The sequence below is a fragment of the Meles meles genome, chromosome 9 (genome assembly GCF_922984935.1).
Source record: "Meles meles chromosome 9, mMelMel3.1 paternal haplotype, whole genome shotgun sequence".
NCBI classification, from domain to species: domain Eukaryota; kingdom Metazoa; phylum Chordata; class Mammalia; order Carnivora; family Mustelidae; genus Meles; species Meles meles.
In genome coordinates this window covers 41,380,224-41,399,466 of record NC_060074.1, presented here as the reverse complement: position 1 = coordinate 41,399,466, position 19,243 = coordinate 41,380,224, and the positions used below count along the sequence as shown (strand labels likewise).

The following is a 19,243-nucleotide window of genomic DNA, read 5'->3' as shown; positions in this document are numbered from 1 at the left end:
GCAAGTTAATCTAATCTCTTCCACGGGTGACTCATCTGTGATTAGGACCCAGGTGCTCATTTCTCATGGGCATTGCCACTGCCTCACCCACGCTGGGGTCCCACCCCTAGTGAGATTTTGACTGTCCTCTTGAGGTATTGTGCTGAGAATGGCACTTGGTGCTCCAGGTTTCCATGCTGTATAAACACCCCCAGGCTGGAGTCCAAGGTTCTGCGGCCCATTGATGGGTCCCGCGGGACCTTGGGGAAGTACCTGGCCTCACAGCTATTTCCTCTTCTTCCTCTATAGAAGGGGAGTGGTGAGCTGCCCTGTCTCTCGGGGCTGGGGAGATGCATCATATGTGCAGATGAGTCCCTTAAAAGGAGAGTCGTGTGCACAGTGCGGAGGATTCCGCCCGGCACTTCCCCTTGTCCTTTCCCACAAGGCTGACATGCGCCTCCATGTGAGCCTCTGTTCTTTTTCATCCTCATCATGCCACATGGGTCCCAGCACTAGGGGGCTTCCAGGGGCCATGAAGCTGCTTCAATACATCGATACAAGATTTCGTGGCTGAGCACAAACTGAGCTGCTCACTCCTAAAGCTGAGCACACTTACGGGGAGGCCTTTCAGAGGAAATGAATGTTTGTGCACATGCACCGCGCCTCCGCAAATCTACAAGTGGAAGCCCTAAATCCCCAGGGTGACAAGGTGCTGGGAGGTGAACAGGGTTGGATGAGGTCACAGGGCGGGGCCTTGATCTGATAGGATTAGTGTCCCTGTAAGAGACACCCACTCTCCACTCTGCAAGTGCACTCGGAAGTCCGGGTGAGCACACGGCAGCAACAGCGACCTCCGAGCTAAGGGAACCTACCTGGTGGGTGCCTTGACCTCAGGCTACCAGCCTCCAGAGGCAGAAGGAAGAAGTATCTGTTGTCAGAGCTGCCCGGTTTGTGGTGTTTCGTGAAAGCAGCCGGAGCTAAGACAAGTGCCCACGCTTTTCTTCAGGTAGATCAGCTGCTTGGTATAAATCAAAAAAGTTGGGGAGAAATGGACACTGATCCAGGTTCAGAAATGTCCCTTTTTTGATGGAACCAGCCAGGAGTGGCAGTGGAACACTGTGAATATACTTTAAAATGGTTAGTTTTATGTGAATTCCAATACATTTAAAACCAGTAAAAAAGAAATAGACTTTTTACACTGTGACCTGAAACCTACACATGCACGCACAGAACAGTATCTACGCAACACTTCTGCTTCCTCTGCGGTTTATTCTTAGGTTTTTAAATACTCTCCCTCCCATCTTGTCATTCGTCCCATTGGCTGGTTAAAGACCCACCCTTCTGGGGCTGTCTGGTTAGCTTTTCGCTGATTCAGTCCTACTAAATACAAACTTGACTGAGTGTCCATGATGCTGAGCACCACAGCGGGGCAGCGGGGGTCCTGAGAATTGACGTACAGGTTCTTAGAACCATCTGGGCATGTACTCTAGGGAGCAGCAGCACTGAGGGCTTCCTAACCAGAAACCAGACTGCGTGCAGCCTGCATGCTGCCCGGCCTGGCTCACAAGCTTAACTGCCAACCACCTCCTAAGGCTATTGCTCTGGGAACACAAAGCCCAGGGCCCAATTCACCTGCCCTCCTCTCCATGTCTAGGGTCGGGGCAGAGCCACAGAAGCCTGGCACATGGCTGTGCACAGGGCCACTGTTCCCATCTGGGACACACATAATGCTTCTATGGGGAAAGTCAACCAGATCCAGCGTGGGGCATAAAAAAAGTCAGCAACAGATACTGCTTTAGAATAAAAAAGACCCAAAAGGAGAACAGAACGGAGCCCTTATTGTGGACAACTGCCGTAACAGCTCCAATTCATTCCTGTCCTGTGCCCTTGCTGCTGGGTGGCGCCCCACACTCGGGCAAGGGTGCTCGTGCCATCTGCTCTGGCCAGTGAGATGGGACAAAGGCAACCCGGGTGGAGTGACAAGTGCTCGCACATTAATGGGTGTAATCTTGCTGCATCATTCTTGCTCTCTGAGCTGCCTGCCAGATGTGAGGGCACCCTCTACCATTCATCCCCAACTGGGCCAGCCCGGCCCACTCACAGTCTCGTGAGAAATAATGACCGTTTCAAGCCATTACATTTTAAGGTAGTTTGTTATGTTAAATTCTGATCCAAACAAGCCCATAGTAGAACGCCTACTGTTGAAACAACTGGGAACATTTGAATCTGGACTGAATAGTTGATGACACCAAGTTCTTACCAATCATATGAGGTATAACTATGGCACGGTGTCCTTAGTAGTCTGGGATGTGTGATTCAGAGAAAATGACAAGCTTAAGGTTTGCTGTGAAACACTCTGACAGTAGATGCACCAGGGCCCCTTACACACAAGTGTTTCCTCTGCCTCCTCAGATTCTGGGGCCACTGGATGTGGGTGAGCTCACTGAGCCTGTCAGTCAGTCAGGGTTAGATGAGGGCTGTGTAGCCCAGGGGAAAACTCACAAAGGAGAGTGGGAGTGTTTGAGGAGCACAGCGTGGCTGGAACACACAGAGGATGGAAGTATCTGGAATGAAGGCAGGGAAGGGTTGGGAGGCATAGATGGAAACTGGTAGGGCAGTGCTATGGAAGCCAGAGCTCCCAGAGGTATAAAAATCAAATTATGTGGGGGTGAAGCAGATTAAAAGTAATTTTACTGGATTGTACTTTTCTTTTTCTTCCAGAATCTATACAAATGGGTATATTTCACCTTCCTCAAGATTCCCCAAGTTTGGGGCACCCGGGTGGCTCAGTGGGTTAAGTCTTTGCCTTCGGCTCAGGTCATGATCTCGGGGTCCTGGGATTGAGCCCCACGTTGGGCTCTCTGCTCAGCGGGGAGCCTGCTTCCCCATCTCTCTGCCTGCTGCTCTGCCTACTTGTGATCTGTCAAATAGATAAATAAAAGTCTTAAAAAAAAAAAAGATTCCCCAAGTTTATTACTGGCTTGAAAACTTGGGATTGGGCACCTGGGTGGCTCAGTGGTTTAAAGCCTCTGCCTTTGGCTTGGGTCATGATCCCAGGGTCCTGGGATCGAGCCCTGCATCGGGCTCTCTGCTTAGCAGGGAGCCTGCTTCCTCCTCTCTCTCTCTCTGCCCACCTCTCTGCCTACTTGTGATGTGTCTGTTGAATAAAGAAAATCTTTAAAAAAAAAAAAGGAAAGAAAACTTGGGATTTCTAGTGAGTGGGCATTTCCATAGGGCACAAGAGAAAAGATGGAGTGGAGTAAAGGCATCCGTGTGGCCAGCCCCAGGCCAACTGGTGGCAGCCTCACCCTGTGGGCCTGGAGTGGCATGTGGACTGTAGGCGTGGTGCCCACTAGGGGTCAGGACGCTGGAAGAGCTTCTCACTTAACTACGAAACTCCCCCCAAGTTGTGACACGGGACACAGTTCACAGATCACAAGATTTGAGAGCCACTGGCTCCTGATTATGATTTGAGGCCTCACAGGAACCCAGAAATGTTTGTGGTTTCTGCAATCCGGTAGTCTCGGAGGGGAATTTCATCAGGGCCGCTCTTTCCTGGTGCCCAAATGGGCGAGGGGTTTCATTCATGTGCACCTTTCAAAACATCTAGTTCTCGGGGCGCCTGGGTGGCTCAGCGGGTTAAAGCCTCTGCCTTCAGCTCAGGTCATGATCCCAGGGTCCTGGGATCGAGCCCCGCATCGGGCTCTTTGCTTAGCTGGGAGCCTGCTTCCTCCTCTCTCTCTCTGCCTGCCTCTCTGCCTACTTGTGATCTCTATCTGTCAAATAAATAAATCTTAAAAAAAAAAAAAAAATCTAGTTCTCTAAAAGCAGGTGTGCTGTGCCACACAAAAACACAGGTAGCTCTGCACACCTTACTCTGCTCAAGAGATCTGGAACTTCCCAACCAAGCCACCCTTGGGGCCAGGCTGGCCCCTCCAGGCTGAGATTACCCCAGTGTCCACACAAATAGTCCTGCGTGCTACGATGTGAAAGATGCAGAGGGGCTTTGCAGGACTTACAGGACAAAGGCTAGTACATATGTGGCATGTACTTTAAGAATAAGGCAGTGATCTTGATTTATCACACTATTTTGGGAAATGACCTAGGGAACGTTAAGTTCATTTAAAAAATGTTTTAAAATCCTCAACTTCTGGGATGCCTGGGTGGCTCAGTGGGTTAAAGCTTCTGCCTTGGGCTCAGGTCATGATCTCAGGGTCCTGGGATTGAGCCCGGCATCGGGCTCTCTGCTCCGCAGGGAACCTGCTTTCCCTCTTCTCTGTGCCTGCCTCTCTGCCTACTTGTGATCTCTGTCTGTCAAATAAATAAATAAAATCTTTAAAAAAATAAATAAAAAATAAAATCCTCAACTTCTGAGATATGTTCATGTCTGGGTCAAAGCTGACATCACTTACCAGGGAGCACACCAGCTCTCACCACCCAAATTCATCTGGGAAATGGGAGAAATTCCTGCAACCACCTCCTACCCCCAACAGAAGCCACAGCAGCAGGTAGGGTCCCAGATGATCTGACAGATTGGAGGGGGGAGGTGTCAGGACCATGAGACCATGAGTCAGATGGAAGTCCTCTTCCACCGCCGGTGTGAGCCCACACACACACACACACACACACACACTCAGCCGGGGCAGTCAGGTGACCTGAAGAGAGCTTCACGGTACAGATGGATCTCAAACCAAAACTTCGCTTTGTTCAAAGTGGAGAGCAGCCAAGCTTCCCTCCAAGTTCAAAGAGAACAGGATAGTTGGAGGTTACTACAATGCTTACTTCACACCTCTTTTAAGAATAACTTACCCTTCTTGAAAGTGACTACAAAAAGCTTCTTTGGCTTTTTGGAGATTGCTGGCTGCCTCTGAGACTTCAGGTCACAAAAGAATCCTGCCCCCAGGTGCTGGGCGAAGTGGATGTTCAGCTGTCTCCCCTGCCCCAAATAGTCATCATAAGGGAACGGACAGAGGTCTTAGGTGGGGGTGGTGGCTTCAGGAGATCAGGATTTGTCCCAGCACAAGGGTGCTTACTTAGAGACCCAAGGCCCTGCGAACAAATCACTCCTCTGTGAGGTAATTCATGGTCCTTCAGCAAAGAGGACGGAGACCAGCAGGAGACCGGTAAGGCTCATCATCGATCCTACGGACAAAATCTCCAGTGGGGAACCGGGTACTCTCACCGGCTGCAGCACAGAGCTGATGGCAGGGGTGTCATGAGTGTGCTGGGCGCTCATGGGACAGATGCAGAGATTCATGAGACCCTAAGACTTGCATGCGATGTGAAACTGGAATGCTGGTTTACAGGCAGTGGTAACGTGGCTCGAATCATGAATGATGAGGAGACCCCAGGAAAATAGCTGTTATTTACAAATGAACAAATACCACGAAAACAGATGAAAGAAACAGCTTTTTCTTGGAAAGACAGAGGAGCACACAATAACCATGAAGAGACACAGAGTTTGAAAAGTATATAACCGATTTCTTTTTTATTTACAATCAAGTTCTGTTGGGCAACATAATTAAATAAATAAAAGATGCGCCCTGGCCTGTGAATTCTACCTCCCCTTGAGCTCTTGGAGCAGCAAGCTGAAAGGGGGGTGGGGAGGGCCGGGGAGAGAGGGAGGATGGACATGGCACCCCTCCTCAACCAGCTCCAGCTCTCCTACCCACAGCTGTCCAGAGAACAAGTGTGGAAGAAAAAAAATAAAGTGCAAATTAAAAAGTGGTGAAAGTAATGGTGTTTCAGTCACTCAGGAACTAAAATGATATACACAGGTAAAATGGTAAAGATAAATGTTTTAAGAAAAAAAAAAAGCGGCACAGGCCAGATTTTCCCTGGCCTCCATCTGAACTCCTGACACCTAAAGATAACATTCCCATGCTTCTTGGAATGGGCTTCTCGCACTAAAGCACCAAGGGGTATTGCACATAGGCTTGGCAAAGGGGCAGTGACCCGGAACTGCTGGCTCCAGGCTAATACATTCGAGGCCTCCAATCCCTTGTCACCAGCGGCTGTCACCGAGGCACACCTAGAAAGGCGTGCACCCTGCCCACTTTCTGGGAGTCTACAGATGGCCGCAGGAAGCCACTCTACTCCCACAGCACGCCCACTTCCCTGCGAGGAGGTTTCTGCACTTCCTCTCCTACTTCCAAAAAGTATTTTATAACCAAACAGATTTATTTCTCGACCAAGAAGTAAGTGTATAGCATCGTTAGGGAGAAAGGTAACCTGAAGCTTTGAAGAACAGCTGCTTTCTAAGAACGGTTTAGGAGACCTAAGGAAATTCCAACAGTAATCAGATGAGCAGAGAAAGAGCCTCGTAATAATGACAGAGACCAGCAGGGAGAACCACAGTCCCGTCGTCTCCTCAGAAATCAGGGCAGTCCCTGTGGGCTGAGAGCAGGGGTAATCCTTTTTGGGTTTCTGTTAATCCAATGATTCAAGTGAGTTCACTGGGAAAACCATCCCATGGGGACAGGACATGCATTGGGCCAGAACCGACTCTGGAAGGACGGGAGAAAGCACGGAGGGAGAACTGACACCCACATGCACGTGTGGGGCGTTCCTGGCCCTGCCAGCCAGTAAGGAAGCCAGCAGGTGACTGTGCTCTCCCCCGGATGAGGTATGGAAGATCAGAGCCAGTAGTGTTTCCCACCTGAATCAAGGCAAGAACCTGAACCCCTGCTAAGTGACTGCAGGGCCAGATTTTTTCAGTGTTATCCTTTCAGGCCATTAGAGACCTCAGCTAAAATCCTCAGAAATCCTGTTCAAAGGCAGGCCACGCACCACGCGGCTCCGGCTCGTCTCTGGATATCGAAGCTACACCCAACACGCCACCTGCCAGGACAGAGCCGCCGCAGGAGCCTGTGTGCTTCTCCAGCTTCAGCTCCTTTCTCTCTCTCTCTCGGAGGTGCCATCAATACTCTGACCACAGCACAGCTTTGCTTCCTTTGTCCACACTGACGACATGGGAGCCAGAAGGGGACCATGCTACCGCATTGATGGACGAGCTTCAAAGGGAGAGGTCGAAACATCTGTGAGATCTTAGTGAGCTGAACGCCAGGCCCCCTTGCATTCCAGGAGCAAGGCTCTCTCCAACACCTGGCATATTCACCAGGACTGCTGCCGCTCACAGGCAGGCCCTTGGCAATGAGCACAGGAACTCAAAGGAACCCCACACTGTACTAAAGGAAGCAGGTTAGAAACAAAAAGAACGAAAGGAGTCTGGTGGAACCAAGTCTACCCTAAGGCAATAGCCTTCACCCTTTGACAAGAGCCTTGGGGGCCCAACTGGGGAGTGGACAATGGCCACTGCCCCTGGGAGCAAGGAGAGATGGTTCTGGAGGAAAGCCCCCGTCTCCATTCTAACTAGCAGCTGAGCTTGGGTGGAGAGAACAAAACTAAGAGAAACAAGAGCCTGGGGGAGTACTGAAAAAAGAGTGAAAATCCGGGTTTACAGCCAGTCAATTTCCTGGGGAGTGGGGCTCTGAAGGGAGAAAGAGAAGCAGAGAGAAGACACTAGGTGATCTAAGCTTTCTCCAGCAGCCACTACTCGAAGGTCTCTAACTAGAGAGCCTGTCACATCCCTAAGCAAACACTGCTGCTTGCTGTACCGCATGAATGGCGCCAGGCTCCCCTCAGTGACCTAGCTCACAGTGGAGCCAGCGAGCCCACAATGTCCTCCCGGGGCTCAGTCCATGCCCAAAAGGGCAGGATCCCTGAGATGAGGTCACAGCACCTGCACACAACCTCAGGGGGGCTACCAGGGTTCCCCTTACCCGTGCTGCTTGGAAAGGACCTTCTCCACCTTCCCCGAGAGCACGCTCCAGATGTAGAGAGAGCCCTCAGCTGAGCCCGCTGCCACATAACCACCATCAGGGCTGCAGAACAAGTAAGACCGGAAAAGTGTCAAGCGCCCACCCCCAGTTCAGCATCCCATGGGAGAAGCACTGGGAAGGGAGAGCCAAGAACCAGGAAAGGGGGCTGCCCTTCTGCACAGAGCCCACCTTCCCTAGAAGCTCTCCAACAGCTCTTAGGAACACCAGAAAGGAAGGAGACAGAGAGATAGTGACCCCTAATGGCGAACTTCCAGGTCATTCCTGGACACTCCCTCAGGGTTAGACAGTGAACACATGTCCCCACCCCCCAACTCCCGCATGCACCAGCTTGGCGGGGGCGGGGGGGGGGCAGGACAGGAGAAGAAGCGCTACTCACCTGAACACAACTCTGGTCCAGTCAGAGCCGCATTTGAACCCAGGCGCGCTGAAACCAACAATGGCACTGTTACCCCAAGAGCTCACACCACTCGGGGTTGATAGGGTCAGGGCTTCTGGTGTTCATGTGACCCCCAGAAAAAAAGCATGGGTCAAATAAAACCCAGACCACCATGTCTCCAGTTACCTAAATGTCTGTCTGACGGCATTGATCCGCAGATCGATGATCTTCAGCAGGTCATCACGAGAGCAACTGAGAAGCTCTGTTCTCTCTGGGTTTAAGTCCAGGGCAGTAATCTTGCCCAGCAGCTCCATCTCCCGGACGATGCTCTCCGATCTACGAAAGTGACGGGAAGTCTGAGAAGATGGAACGTGGAAGCATTGGCACTTCCCCGTGTTGACCAGCACACCATGCTCCATGGAGAAGAGGGGGAAAGGAGGGAATTCAACTAGAATGCCATACTCTTCAAGAACAACCAGTGTGTCCCAACCTTGTAAAAATCACTTCAGGAACTGCTTTTACTATTTTTCTATCAATACATTCTATAGTTATAGTTTAAGTACCAGAACTTGGAATTGGGGAAGAATTAACTTCCTTGCCCATTTGGAGAAATGCTACAGTAACTGCCAATCAGGGAGCTTCGGCCCAGCATGAGCTAAGCAGGCCTGCGACCCGTTCAGTACCCTTCCAGTGATGAGGTGTCAACGTGGCCAAGGGCCCAGAAACTTGCTCTGGTGGGTCGGGACAAACATGTGGCCTGTCGCAGGCTCCCTGCCTTACAAGTTCAGCTCCAGGGCTCCCCAAGTCCATCTGGGTGATACCAAGTGTGCAGCTGGACTCTAGGGCAGAATTCCCACCCTAGGCAAGTCAGTCAGTGGTCTGGCTTCAGTCCTCCCCTTCCTCACCCACCATGTGTGAATGCTCCCTCAAATCCCTTCCCCTCCACGTCTCCTTTACTGCCGGAGGAGGTCCCGGCTCCTAGGATGCCGTCTGAACGCCCCCTGCACCATCTACTCACTTGTGCAGAGAGGTCCTCTGTTAAAACACCCAACGGCTTACAAGAGCAAGTCATTTAACAAGCACCCATCTGATCCCAACCTACCACCGGCTAATCCTGTCTGCCCACAGCCCAATCTCCCAGGCTATCCTGCTGTCCTGTCTGGAAAGTCTGCCAGGGGCTTTCTGTCATGTGACACCCACTCCCTTCTTAAGACTCATCCTGACAGGTGTTCTCTCATGTCCTTGGACTAAGGCGCCTGGCTCTACTTCCGAACCCCGTGCAGACTTGTGACATTTCCAACTACCCAGCTGTCCATCTTCATTTTCCTAGCAGCTGAAAAAGTGCCTCCTAAGCGCGGAGAGTGTGCTCCTAAGTGATCATTGAACACGACTATCTACTTCACGGTAAAGAATATCGGACTACTGAGATAAACGTGGACTAGAGCTCATTTCTGCCACTTCTAGGGATTTTAAAAAGAACACCCTGTATACAAAACCTCCTCAGAGCTCTACCACGGGAAGACCCTCTCATCTGCCTCCCCCACCAAGCTCTAGGGTAGTATACCGGATGTCCCAGAAACGAATTTTCTTGTCAAAATGTCCACTCATGACACACTGCTCTGTGCAAACGATATCGTTGCAGCTGGATCCTGCAAACACTGTCTTTATGCCTGAAAGAAAAGCGAACATTAGTCATCGAGCAGAGGCCCCTGCACAGCCTCTGCTGTGGGGAAGCATCGCTTCCCTCTCACCCTGAGTAACTGGAGCTCCTTATTTAAACACACTCTCAAACACAGAAAACTGTCACTATCTCAACGCCACTCTGAATATGAAACCAGACTTAAAATTCAAACTGTATCATGTGTGGCAACAAACACCTTATGGTTAACATCTAATTGTACAGACAGACAGAGAGACTAAATTTCCTCACAGACTTTGCTGCGGAGATCCCAGAGCTTGAGGGTCCGGTCATGACTTCCGGAAACAATACGCGCGTTGTCCAGCAGGAACTTGGCAGACAGCACTTTGCCACTGTGTCCTGTGAGAGTGTGCTAGGAGAGAGAACACAGCCGGGGTAAGCCGTGGGGACACACCATGCTGGAAGAGCTGGCTTCTCCAAAACCCACACACCTGGTCAGGAATATTCAGCCAAAAGGATATGTGGCTCGGCAAGACGTCCAGAAAGCCTATCTTTCAGTGTGGCCCAGAGGTAAGGAATCAAGAAGAAGAGCATAAATCTCCCAGCACAAATAACGTATAGGAAAAAAATCCAACACCACTAGTGCCAACTTTAAAAAAAGGGACAGGCAGTTGGAGGACCTTTTTGAAATAAACTGTTACAGATACCACAGGTCTGCAGGATTCCTGCAACCTTCTCTGTAAATCTGGATTGTATCAAATTACAGAATTTTTCAAAGCCTAGATTTTACCCAGTGCCTCTGAAAGTCCAGATCCTATTTAAAGTCAGAACAGACTGGTTCCCTGCAGGCATAATTTACAAAAGGAAACATTAGGACTCTCTAAATAAACTATTAAAAACCCTGGGGGTTTTTTCAATTAGAAATCTCAGCTTGCAATGTCAGACCATAACCACAGGTACCAGCAGCCCCAACAATGAATCCCCTTAGCAGCTGGCTGGGGGGTGCTCGCCAAGGAACACAGCCCTGGGGCGTTGCCCAGCACCAGCCACCCTTCTGCCCATCACGGCATACTGGAACCCAAGGGGATGCCAGGGGTGTAGGGAGGGGACCCTGGGAGTCAGACCTTTCACTACTCCTCATGGACTTTCCAATGCAGGTTGGCATGCTTCTAGGTGTGAAATCTCAAAGGTTCAGAAGGTATTCGTTGAGGTTTTCTTTTTAACCAACCAATAAATAAATAAACCTTTAAAAGCTTTCATATACTTACTACAACGGCTAACTTACTTACAGGGTTTCCACACTGACTCCCAAAGACGAGATCTCACAGTTTCTTGTGAAATGTTTAGTGTGAGAATTTTTGAAACCCATCTTCCCTCCCTGCTCAGTGGAGCAACGCCACCTCACCACAGGAACAGAAAACCCAGGCCCACACATACTTCTCCCTTCCGAAGGGAGAAGCTGGCACAGATTCGAAGACTCGTTTCTCTCACATTTAAACCTCTTTGAAACTGAACGACATCAGACAAATGCGCCAGCCAGGGGGCAGCTGTGCTATGGCTGTATAAAAACCTCCCACAGATCCTTCTCGTAAGATCCCGAACACTCCAGCAACAAGGCTTACATTCAATACAGTATGGGGGTAAGGATTCCACCCAGCACAGATCATCCACACTGTACGGTTCATGGGGAGACATTCAACTCGGGAAGAGCATGCCCCATGCTAGGTAAATTAAGTTTGGAGAAAAGAATTACATCATCAAAGAAATCAAAGTTTTGGGTACATTCACTGTTTTCTTTCATCCTACCACAGTAAAATCCCAGTTGGCAGACTCCGGAGAAACAGACACTGCTCATAAACAGGCTTGTGAGCACTCATCTCTGTAACGCTACTAAATGCGTGTTAATACTTTCATCGTTCTCATGTGCAAGTACTCCTAAAAAATTTATCCACTGCTGATGGGGCACCTGGGTGGCTCAGTGGATTAAGCCTCTGCCTTGGGCTCAGGTCATGATCTCAGGATCCTGGGATTGAGCCCCGCATCGGGCTCTCTGCTCAGCAGGGAACATGGTCCCCCCCCCCCCCCATGATCTCTTTCTCCGTCAAATAAATAAATTAAAAAAAAAATTATCCACTGCCATTTTCACATTACAGTAGTAGTTTCCCACATGACAGCTGAAGATGCTCCAGCTCTGGGGTCACAATGCTCTGGCTTTGAATAGTTAGGGCTCGAACATCTGTGAAAGAAGAATCTCTTCCTTCCGCTGTTTCGGTAAAAGGACCAAACAAGGTGCCCCGTGTACAAGGCCCACTGCTGGGAGCATTAATGTTCTTCCTTCCTCCAACCACTAAGAGCCTTCAAAGTTACTCTGATAGTTAAATAATCGTCAAGTGGCAATTACAATTTAATGGAAATTTCTATGCCCAGCGGACACCTAGGTCACTTTACATCTCATGAGCACTAATGGTGCTACGGCAAACAGCTATGGGCACACAGCTTTCTCCAGTAAAACTGCTGGACTGATGAAAGAAAGAGAAGAGATACTGTTATTTCCTGGCTCCTCCTCTTCTTTTTTTTTTTTTAAAAGATTTTACTTATTTATTCGACAGAGAGAGAGAGTGAGAGAGAGTCACAAGTAGGCAGGCAGAGAGAGAGGGGGAAGCAGGTTCAGAGAGCCTGATGTGGGGCTCGATCCCAGGATCTTGAGATCATGACCTGAGCAGAAGGCAGAGGTTTAACCCACTGAGCCACCCAGGCACCCCTTTCCTGGCTCTTCTTATGTGTGTTAGCTTGCTTTTAAAGAAGTCTGGCCTTCTGCAAATCTCATCCTTGGAGGAAATCCAGCGGACGGGCTCCCATTCCATGCTCACAAAGGTATGGAACGCAGCCTCCTCCAGGCTTTTTTCCATGATTTACAAAGTCCTTATCTCAAGTGCCTCAGATTTATGTAAAATTTTTATCCGTTCAGTGTTTCTGACATTTCTTTTCAATGTTTAATTCAATTCACTTTATTTAATTTTCAAGTTTTATCTTCCTTTTTCAAACAGCGGCTCTAAGAGATAGGGCAGCATGTTCAGACATCAGAGCAGCTTCAACCTCTCTTCTCCAGGGCCCTGCCAGGTGCTCCCCCGTGCCTCAGGAGAGACCTGAGGGCCACCCACCATGCAGGCAACCACCATTAGCACGAACCAGTCAACTGACCCCAGAAAAAATGCAGAACTCAATGAGGATGTTTCTGAAGCAAAAACCACCATCTGAAAACCAGTCTCGTCACTGTGGTTATTTTTCTACGTCCACATTAGAGAAGCGAAAAAGGTGGGCTATTCAACCCCGTTCCTCAAGTCACATTTTAGAGAGCAGCTAGGCAGTTTTACAAGGACCTTCTGGATTTTTAAGGGAATCTAAAACACCCGCTCTTCAGAGTAGTTCTCTGTAAATACCAGGCTGTCTCTAGCACATCTTTACTACAAGGATTTTAAAGCAAGCACTCAGCCAGCTGCTCCTTGCATTCTGGTCTCTGGCAGCACCATTCCCTTACCAGAAAAACTATGAGCTTGGGTCCTGCATTTCCGAACATGCACCTCTGTGTCTTCCAACATCCTCTGTTAACTAGGGTCTAAGGAGAAGCCAGAGCCTCCTACAAGAGGGAGCGTATTTACTTCCTGGACCCCGTTAAGAGTGCCATGTGTGTTCTGTGGTCACAGAGTAGATGTTTATCCAGAGGATGTTCATCCTGATCTTCATCACACATACACAGAGAAAGGACCAGAAGCCCTCAAAGCCAGCTAGCCCAGCTATGGAGGCTACTATCCCAGCACCAGCCCAACCCATCAGCAACCCCAGCGGAAGCCTGGTGCCCCAGCACCCTGAGCACTTTCTCCCGTGAAACTCAGCACACTCTTGCAGACTAGCTCACTTGAAGAAAGTTTCCCAACATTATGATTTTTGTCTTCCAAGTCTGGCACCCCCCCGCAGGTCCCCTTCTTATGTCCAACCCAAGGGCTGATGGCCACCTGAATAGAACTCTTTTCCAATGGAAAATATCATCCTGCACAGCTGACTGACCCCTCAACTGCTTGCTTTTCTCCCCCAATGGCCTACAATGTAAGGAAGACTGTATGTCCCTTTTCATGGTGAGACAGGTCTGCTGTACCTCAGTCTCTAGAGACACTAGAATAATCCAGGTCAAACAGAGAAAAGCAAGGAGCCCAGCTCCCATTCTCATCTGCTAGCTGGGGGACTCTAGGCAATTTTGTGGGCTTATCTAACTGAGCCTTGGTTTTCCATAACGTACCCCTCCTTGTTCCCCTGGGAATGAAAAAAGCAGTAGGGTACATACAATACCTCGGTATTGGGTCTGACGCATCAGAGCCACTCAAGAAAAGTCCCTTTTCCTTTAGGCAAACTACGAACTTCAGGCGTATTCAACCCTGTTGCAAGAATCCAGTAAGGGATCGATGGTTAAGAGCACCGCACAGCCCACAGCAGGTTATCATGCTGGGTGAGGACAGGCCAGGCCACCCTGAGGGTGCACAAGTAGAGGATGGCTACTGAAAACTTGTTCACCCGACGGAACAGATGGGACTACTGCTTTAGCAAAAGGTCCAGCCCTGTCCACGGGGGCCCAGTGGCCCACCTCCCTGTTCCTGCATTCAGACAAGAACACAGAGCAGGTTCTTCAGCTTTCACAAGGGAACGTAATCTTTGTCAGCTTCCCATCCCATACTTTGCATGTGTAACCCTGGATCTTCTTCTGACTCAGAATGAAGGATCACCACCGCCCATGAGGTACTGACTAGCGGCTAATACCGGTGGTGTTCCCTACAGTTCCTTCAAGAAAATGGAGAGCCTATGAGACATGTGAACTGTGCATTTCCAAAGATTCTCCAAGCTGCATCCCAGCATTATCACATCAGACCACTGGCAACAGACCATTCTGTGGCAGCTCCCCTTCTTTGCAGATTTCCCTTGAAGAAGCTCTCAACGCCATGCCTCATGCAAGCTGATGTACAAAAGCTTATGCCAAACTTTTTTCTTCGTAAGAAACTCAGCCTCCCTCTTATTTTTCAACAGCCTTTTCTTAATGAGCACATGTGAAAACTGCTTCAGGCTTAAGGAGAAAAACAACATGTCCCCAAATTAAGCTATTTGCTTTTCACTAGAACAAAAGTACTATAAACATCAAGTTTTGGTCTTCATTGTGGAGGCCAGGTGACTTCTCAACAACTTCGGGTTCACATACGAATTCCTTCACATGACCCCGACCTTCCCCTTTTCCCTGCCACCTGCTCCCACCTTGTGTCAGAGTTGTGGTTCTCGCTAACCCTAAGTATATCCACATGCACTCCTATGTCCTACTTTCAGCTCGACTCTGGGAGCTCATTAAGAGTCTTAGGACGTAGCAAATGTAACTTCTACAACAATGCTGGGATCGTTGGAAGTTCTGGCGAAAACGGACACCCGCCTGCCCCAAGTATGTAGTTCTTAGGAACAGGAACACCCTGAGTCTTTCATGAGAAATGTGATGGCTTCCTCGTGCAAGCATTCTGAAACTGAATCTTGGACAAAGGAAGAATATAACATGGAAACAAATTTTCCCAAGGGGAAAGGGAAAGGCAGGGAGGAATCAAGTATGATTTTCAGGAAAACACGATTCTCCTAATTAATCAACCTGTCATTTCCTACATTTTGTGCCTTAAGAACCTCATGAAGTTTGGAAGTTATACTAACTTTCTTAACTGGGTCTTACCCGTAACCGATAATCATCCACAGTCCAGATTCGACTTGCAAAATCATTTGAAGCTGCTAAAAGGTAAGATCCCTATGGGAATAAGCAGGGGCGGGGAGATAAATTTTAGATAAAATAGATTATTCCAGTCCACACAATACAAACTCCCTAAGAATCAAATCCAAAAAAGGTTTATTAGATGCTCAAAAGCTGCACAGCTGATGTGAATACCGACCATTACCCCCGGTAGTCTGTCAAGCCACCAACCGCGGTAAATCCACTTTGTTCCTGAACTTGCTCAACCCTGCCCTCCCGTTGGAATGCTGTAGACGTTCGGGCTCAAACTGGAGCCTGTCCTCTTGAGTTCATCAGCCATCCCCTCCACCCCCTTCAGTAACAGTAAATACCAACTGTCTACACACTGTCCAAGTTGCAGAGCCCAGAGGCATCGGCTCTCCCATCCCGCAACCTCCCAAAACTGCTCTGAGACCCGCCTGTCTCTCACGTACCTAGCTAGACCCCTGTCGCTCTCCCTGCATCGCTGGGCTTCAGCTGGGACCTTCAGCAAGCCTGCAGAGAACTGACTGGCTGGGGCACTGCAGACCTGCCTCCCCCACACAGATTGCAACACCGTCACAACCAACCCAGAATTTACCATCTCCTTGCATCCTGATCTAACACTGATGGGACTTAAGACAGAGAACAGCAGGGAAATCAACTGAGTAATTTTTAAATTTCAAGAACCGGATGTCTTAAATGGTTTCTAAGCCCCTGTAAGTGCACTCATTTCCATAGCCATGGCATACTCACAGCGCTGTCAAATTCGATGCTCGTAATTCCCGCATTACTGCCAGACAGGGAGCCCTTGAACTCACATTTATCTGGATAAAGGAAGACAGAGGAGACAAAGGAAAGTAAGGCCAATGGGGCACCTGAAACAATGGAAGCCAATCAGAGGCTGCGAAGAGCAGCTGTCCTGCACAGACGCAGCATCGGAGAGCGACAAACACCGCGGTGAGACCAGAGAGGAGAGTGGGCAGCTGTTGGAGCCACGAGTGTGTAAGCCCACGCAGGGCCCAGCACTTCGCAGGTGCTCCCTGTTCGCTTCAAAAATTTATAGAGTCTTCAACTCCCTTTACAAAGAAGTAAGTGCAGGAATTTTAAAGAAATGTCAATCCGTCTAGAGATGGAGTTTTAGTTCTGCTATTCCTCAGTAAAAATTTCTATTTCAGATAAAAACACCCTTGGGTCTATATTTGTGTTGACTTAACAATCACTTCTATAGAACCTCACCACTAAATTTTTCATAATCTCTGTGTGAATTCTCATTAGAATTAGAATTTTTTTTTAAGTTATATGTAACTGGCTAGTCCTTAGAATGCCAGTAAAGCTAGTTTGGAGTTTCTGGAATTTGTCTGTATACTTCCTCTGTCTCTGGAAACTGAAGATTCTGGCAGTCCAACTGGCTGCCAGCACTCCCCTCCCCCCAGCCTCCCTCACCACGCACAGGCTCCTGGGTCCTGCTCTCAGACAGCTCTGGACACCCACACAGGAGCTTTCATGATGTAGGCACAAACTGACAAGAGTACAAGTCTCAAGATGATGTGATTCAGCCCCTTCTTAAAGGGTACCTTAAGGATGACAAACTCAGAAAACAATTAAGGAACCATTCAAATCAAATTCATAAAAGGGGATCGGGCGCCTGGATGTCTGTTGGCTGAGCGTCCGACTCTTGATTTCACGCAGGTCATAATCTCAGGTCTTGAGATCAAGCACCAAGTCAGGCTCTGTGCTCAGAGCAGAGTCTGCTGAAGATTCTCTTTCTCCCTGTCTCTTTAAAATAAAATTAAAAAATTTTTTTTAAGATTTTATTTGAGAGAGAGAGAGAACACAAGCAGGGAGAGCAGCAGGCAGAGGGAGAGGGAGAAGCAGGCTTCCTGCTGAGCAGTAAGTCCAACATGGGGCTCAATCCTAGGACCCCAGGTACATGACTTGAGCCAAAGACAGACACTTAACCGACTGAGCCACCCAAGCACACCCCTCTCTTTAAAATAAATAAATCTTAAAAAAGAAGTTCATAAGGGAACATAAAATAGGAAACATCTCAAAGAACAGCCTTTTCTCTTATTCAATACTTCTAACTGGTAATAATTATGATATGAATACTGGGTTTGGAGCTGTCAAATACATTTAGGGTCAGGATTATTAAACTGGTTGAAGCCCACCTTCTGAATTTAATTGCAAAATACCTGTAGAGCACACTTTTTTTTTTTTTTTAAAGATTTTATTTATTTATTTGACAGAGATCACAAGTAGGCAGAGAGAGAGAGAGGAAGAAGCAGGCTCCCCACTGAGCAGAGAGCCTGATGTGGGGCTCCATTCCAGGACCCTGGGATCATGACCTGAGCCGAAGGCAGAGGCTTTAACCCACTGAGCCACCCAGGCGTCCCCACCTGTATAGCACATTTAATGCCTTTACTTGGATCCTAGCTATCATGAGACTTTCAAAAGTCAGAAAAGGCCAATATCCACTAATTAATTAAGGCCTTTATTTAGAGCTTTACAAAAATATTACTGTAAATTCTAAGAAATATCAAAAATTATGCCCAAGATAGCAGTCTATTTCTCTGGCAGTTAACACATTGCCAAAATGTAAGAAATGACCAATAAATACTATTCTATGTAAGAGACTGAACTCAAACAATCAAAAAAACCCTTCCCAAAGATCTAGAGAGCATGGAGGGAAGGTATGTCAACATCCCAATGGAGCTTCTGGAAAATTTTGATAGAGCAAGGACAGACGTTCCTACTGAGCAGAAAGTGCCACTCTTCTGATACTTTAAACGGGTAAAAAACAGGACCCTCAAACTATTTCATAAAAGGCCTTTTGGACTTAGTCTCTTCCAAGATTCAGTAAAAATTAGCCAAGGAGAAAAAACCTGATGACTAAGGGATTTGCAGAAGAAATACTCTATAATTAGGCCATAACTGATATTTGTTCCTCAAAACTATATAAAGTGCTGCCAAACATTCTGTTATTTCTTAGACCCGGCAGAAACTTTTCATTTTATTGACACCAACTCTGCCAATATTCATTTCCATTTACTTCCTTTTTAGCAGCAAAAATCTAACACTGTTACTAAAGGTTGGTTCTAATTTTCTTACAAGTGCTTTTACTACCAGAAAGTAGAAAGTATTTCTAGAGTTATTTTTATTTAATCACAAAACATAATCAAAACAGATGCTCTGGGGGGCACCTGGGTGGCTTAGTCATTAAGCATCTGCCTTCAGCTCAGGTCATGATCCCAGGGTCCTGGGATTGGGCCCCACACTGGGGCTCAGCGGGGAGTTTGTTTCTCACTTTCTCTCTGACCCTCTTCCTTGTTGTGTGCGCACGCTCTCTTGCTCTCTGTCTCAAATAAATAAATAGATAGATAGATAAATCTTAAGAACAAAAACGAAACAGATGCTCTGCTTAGATTTTAAAAAATCAAATCTCGGGCACCTGGGTGGCTCAGTGGGTTAAAGCCTCTGCCTTCGGCTCAGGTCATGATCCCAGGGTCCTGGGATCGAGACCCACATCTGGCTCTCTGCTCAGCAGGGAGCCTGCTTCCTCCACTCTCTGCCTACTTGTAATCTCTGTGAAATAAATAAAATCTTTAAAAAAAAAAGGGACTACT

General features: G+C 48.2%; 2 protein-coding genes and 1 non-coding gene across 19 annotated transcripts in view; all 3 read right to left on the bottom strand.

Annotated features, from left to right (window-relative positions):
* Nucleotides 1-5,126, bottom strand: part of SAG (S-antigen visual arrestin) — a 38,707-nt gene extending 33,581 nt beyond the window's left edge. For 5 of the 14 annotated variants that reach the window (XM_046019922.1, XM_046019926.1, XM_046019927.1 and 2 more), the window contains exon 1: nucleotides 852-2,646. The gene's annotated coding sequence lies outside the window, so the exon portion shown is untranslated. Of the gene's footprint in view, nucleotides 1-851; nucleotides 2,647-4,788 lie in introns of those variants that run through there. The other 9 variants (XM_046019919.1, XM_046019923.1, XM_046019924.1 and 6 more) reach the window with 5 other exon arrangements.
* Nucleotides 5,127-5,224: 98 nt separating this feature from the next.
* The window catches only part of ATG16L1 (autophagy related 16 like 1), a 39,093-nt gene continuing 25,074 nt past the window's right edge, over nucleotides 5,225-19,243 (bottom strand). Inside the window, exons 12-19 of one of the 4 annotated variants that reach the window (XM_046018570.1) lie at nucleotides 16,374-16,444; nucleotides 15,585-15,656; nucleotides 10,127-10,247; nucleotides 9,761-9,866; nucleotides 8,383-8,532; nucleotides 8,197-8,244; nucleotides 7,761-7,862; nucleotides 5,226-6,992 (exon numbers count right to left, since the gene is read on the bottom strand). In XM_046018570.1, the coding sequence (XP_045874526.1) occupies nucleotides 6,899-6,992; nucleotides 7,761-7,862; nucleotides 8,197-8,244; nucleotides 8,383-8,532; nucleotides 9,761-9,866; nucleotides 10,127-10,247; nucleotides 15,585-15,656; nucleotides 16,374-16,444 (764 nt within the window). In that variant the 3' untranslated portion in view covers nucleotides 5,226-6,898. Of the gene's footprint in view, nucleotides 6,993-7,760; nucleotides 7,863-8,196; nucleotides 8,245-8,382; nucleotides 8,533-9,760; nucleotides 9,867-10,126; nucleotides 10,248-15,584; nucleotides 15,657-16,373; nucleotides 16,445-19,243 lie in introns of all 4 variants that reach the window. The other 3 variants (XM_046018571.1, XM_046018572.1, XM_046018573.1) reach the window with 3 other exon arrangements.
* LOC123951285 lies at nucleotides 10,758-10,981 on the bottom strand. Its single transcript, XR_006820429.1, has one exon. It is a non-coding gene; the product is annotated as a small Cajal body-specific RNA 6 (non-coding RNA).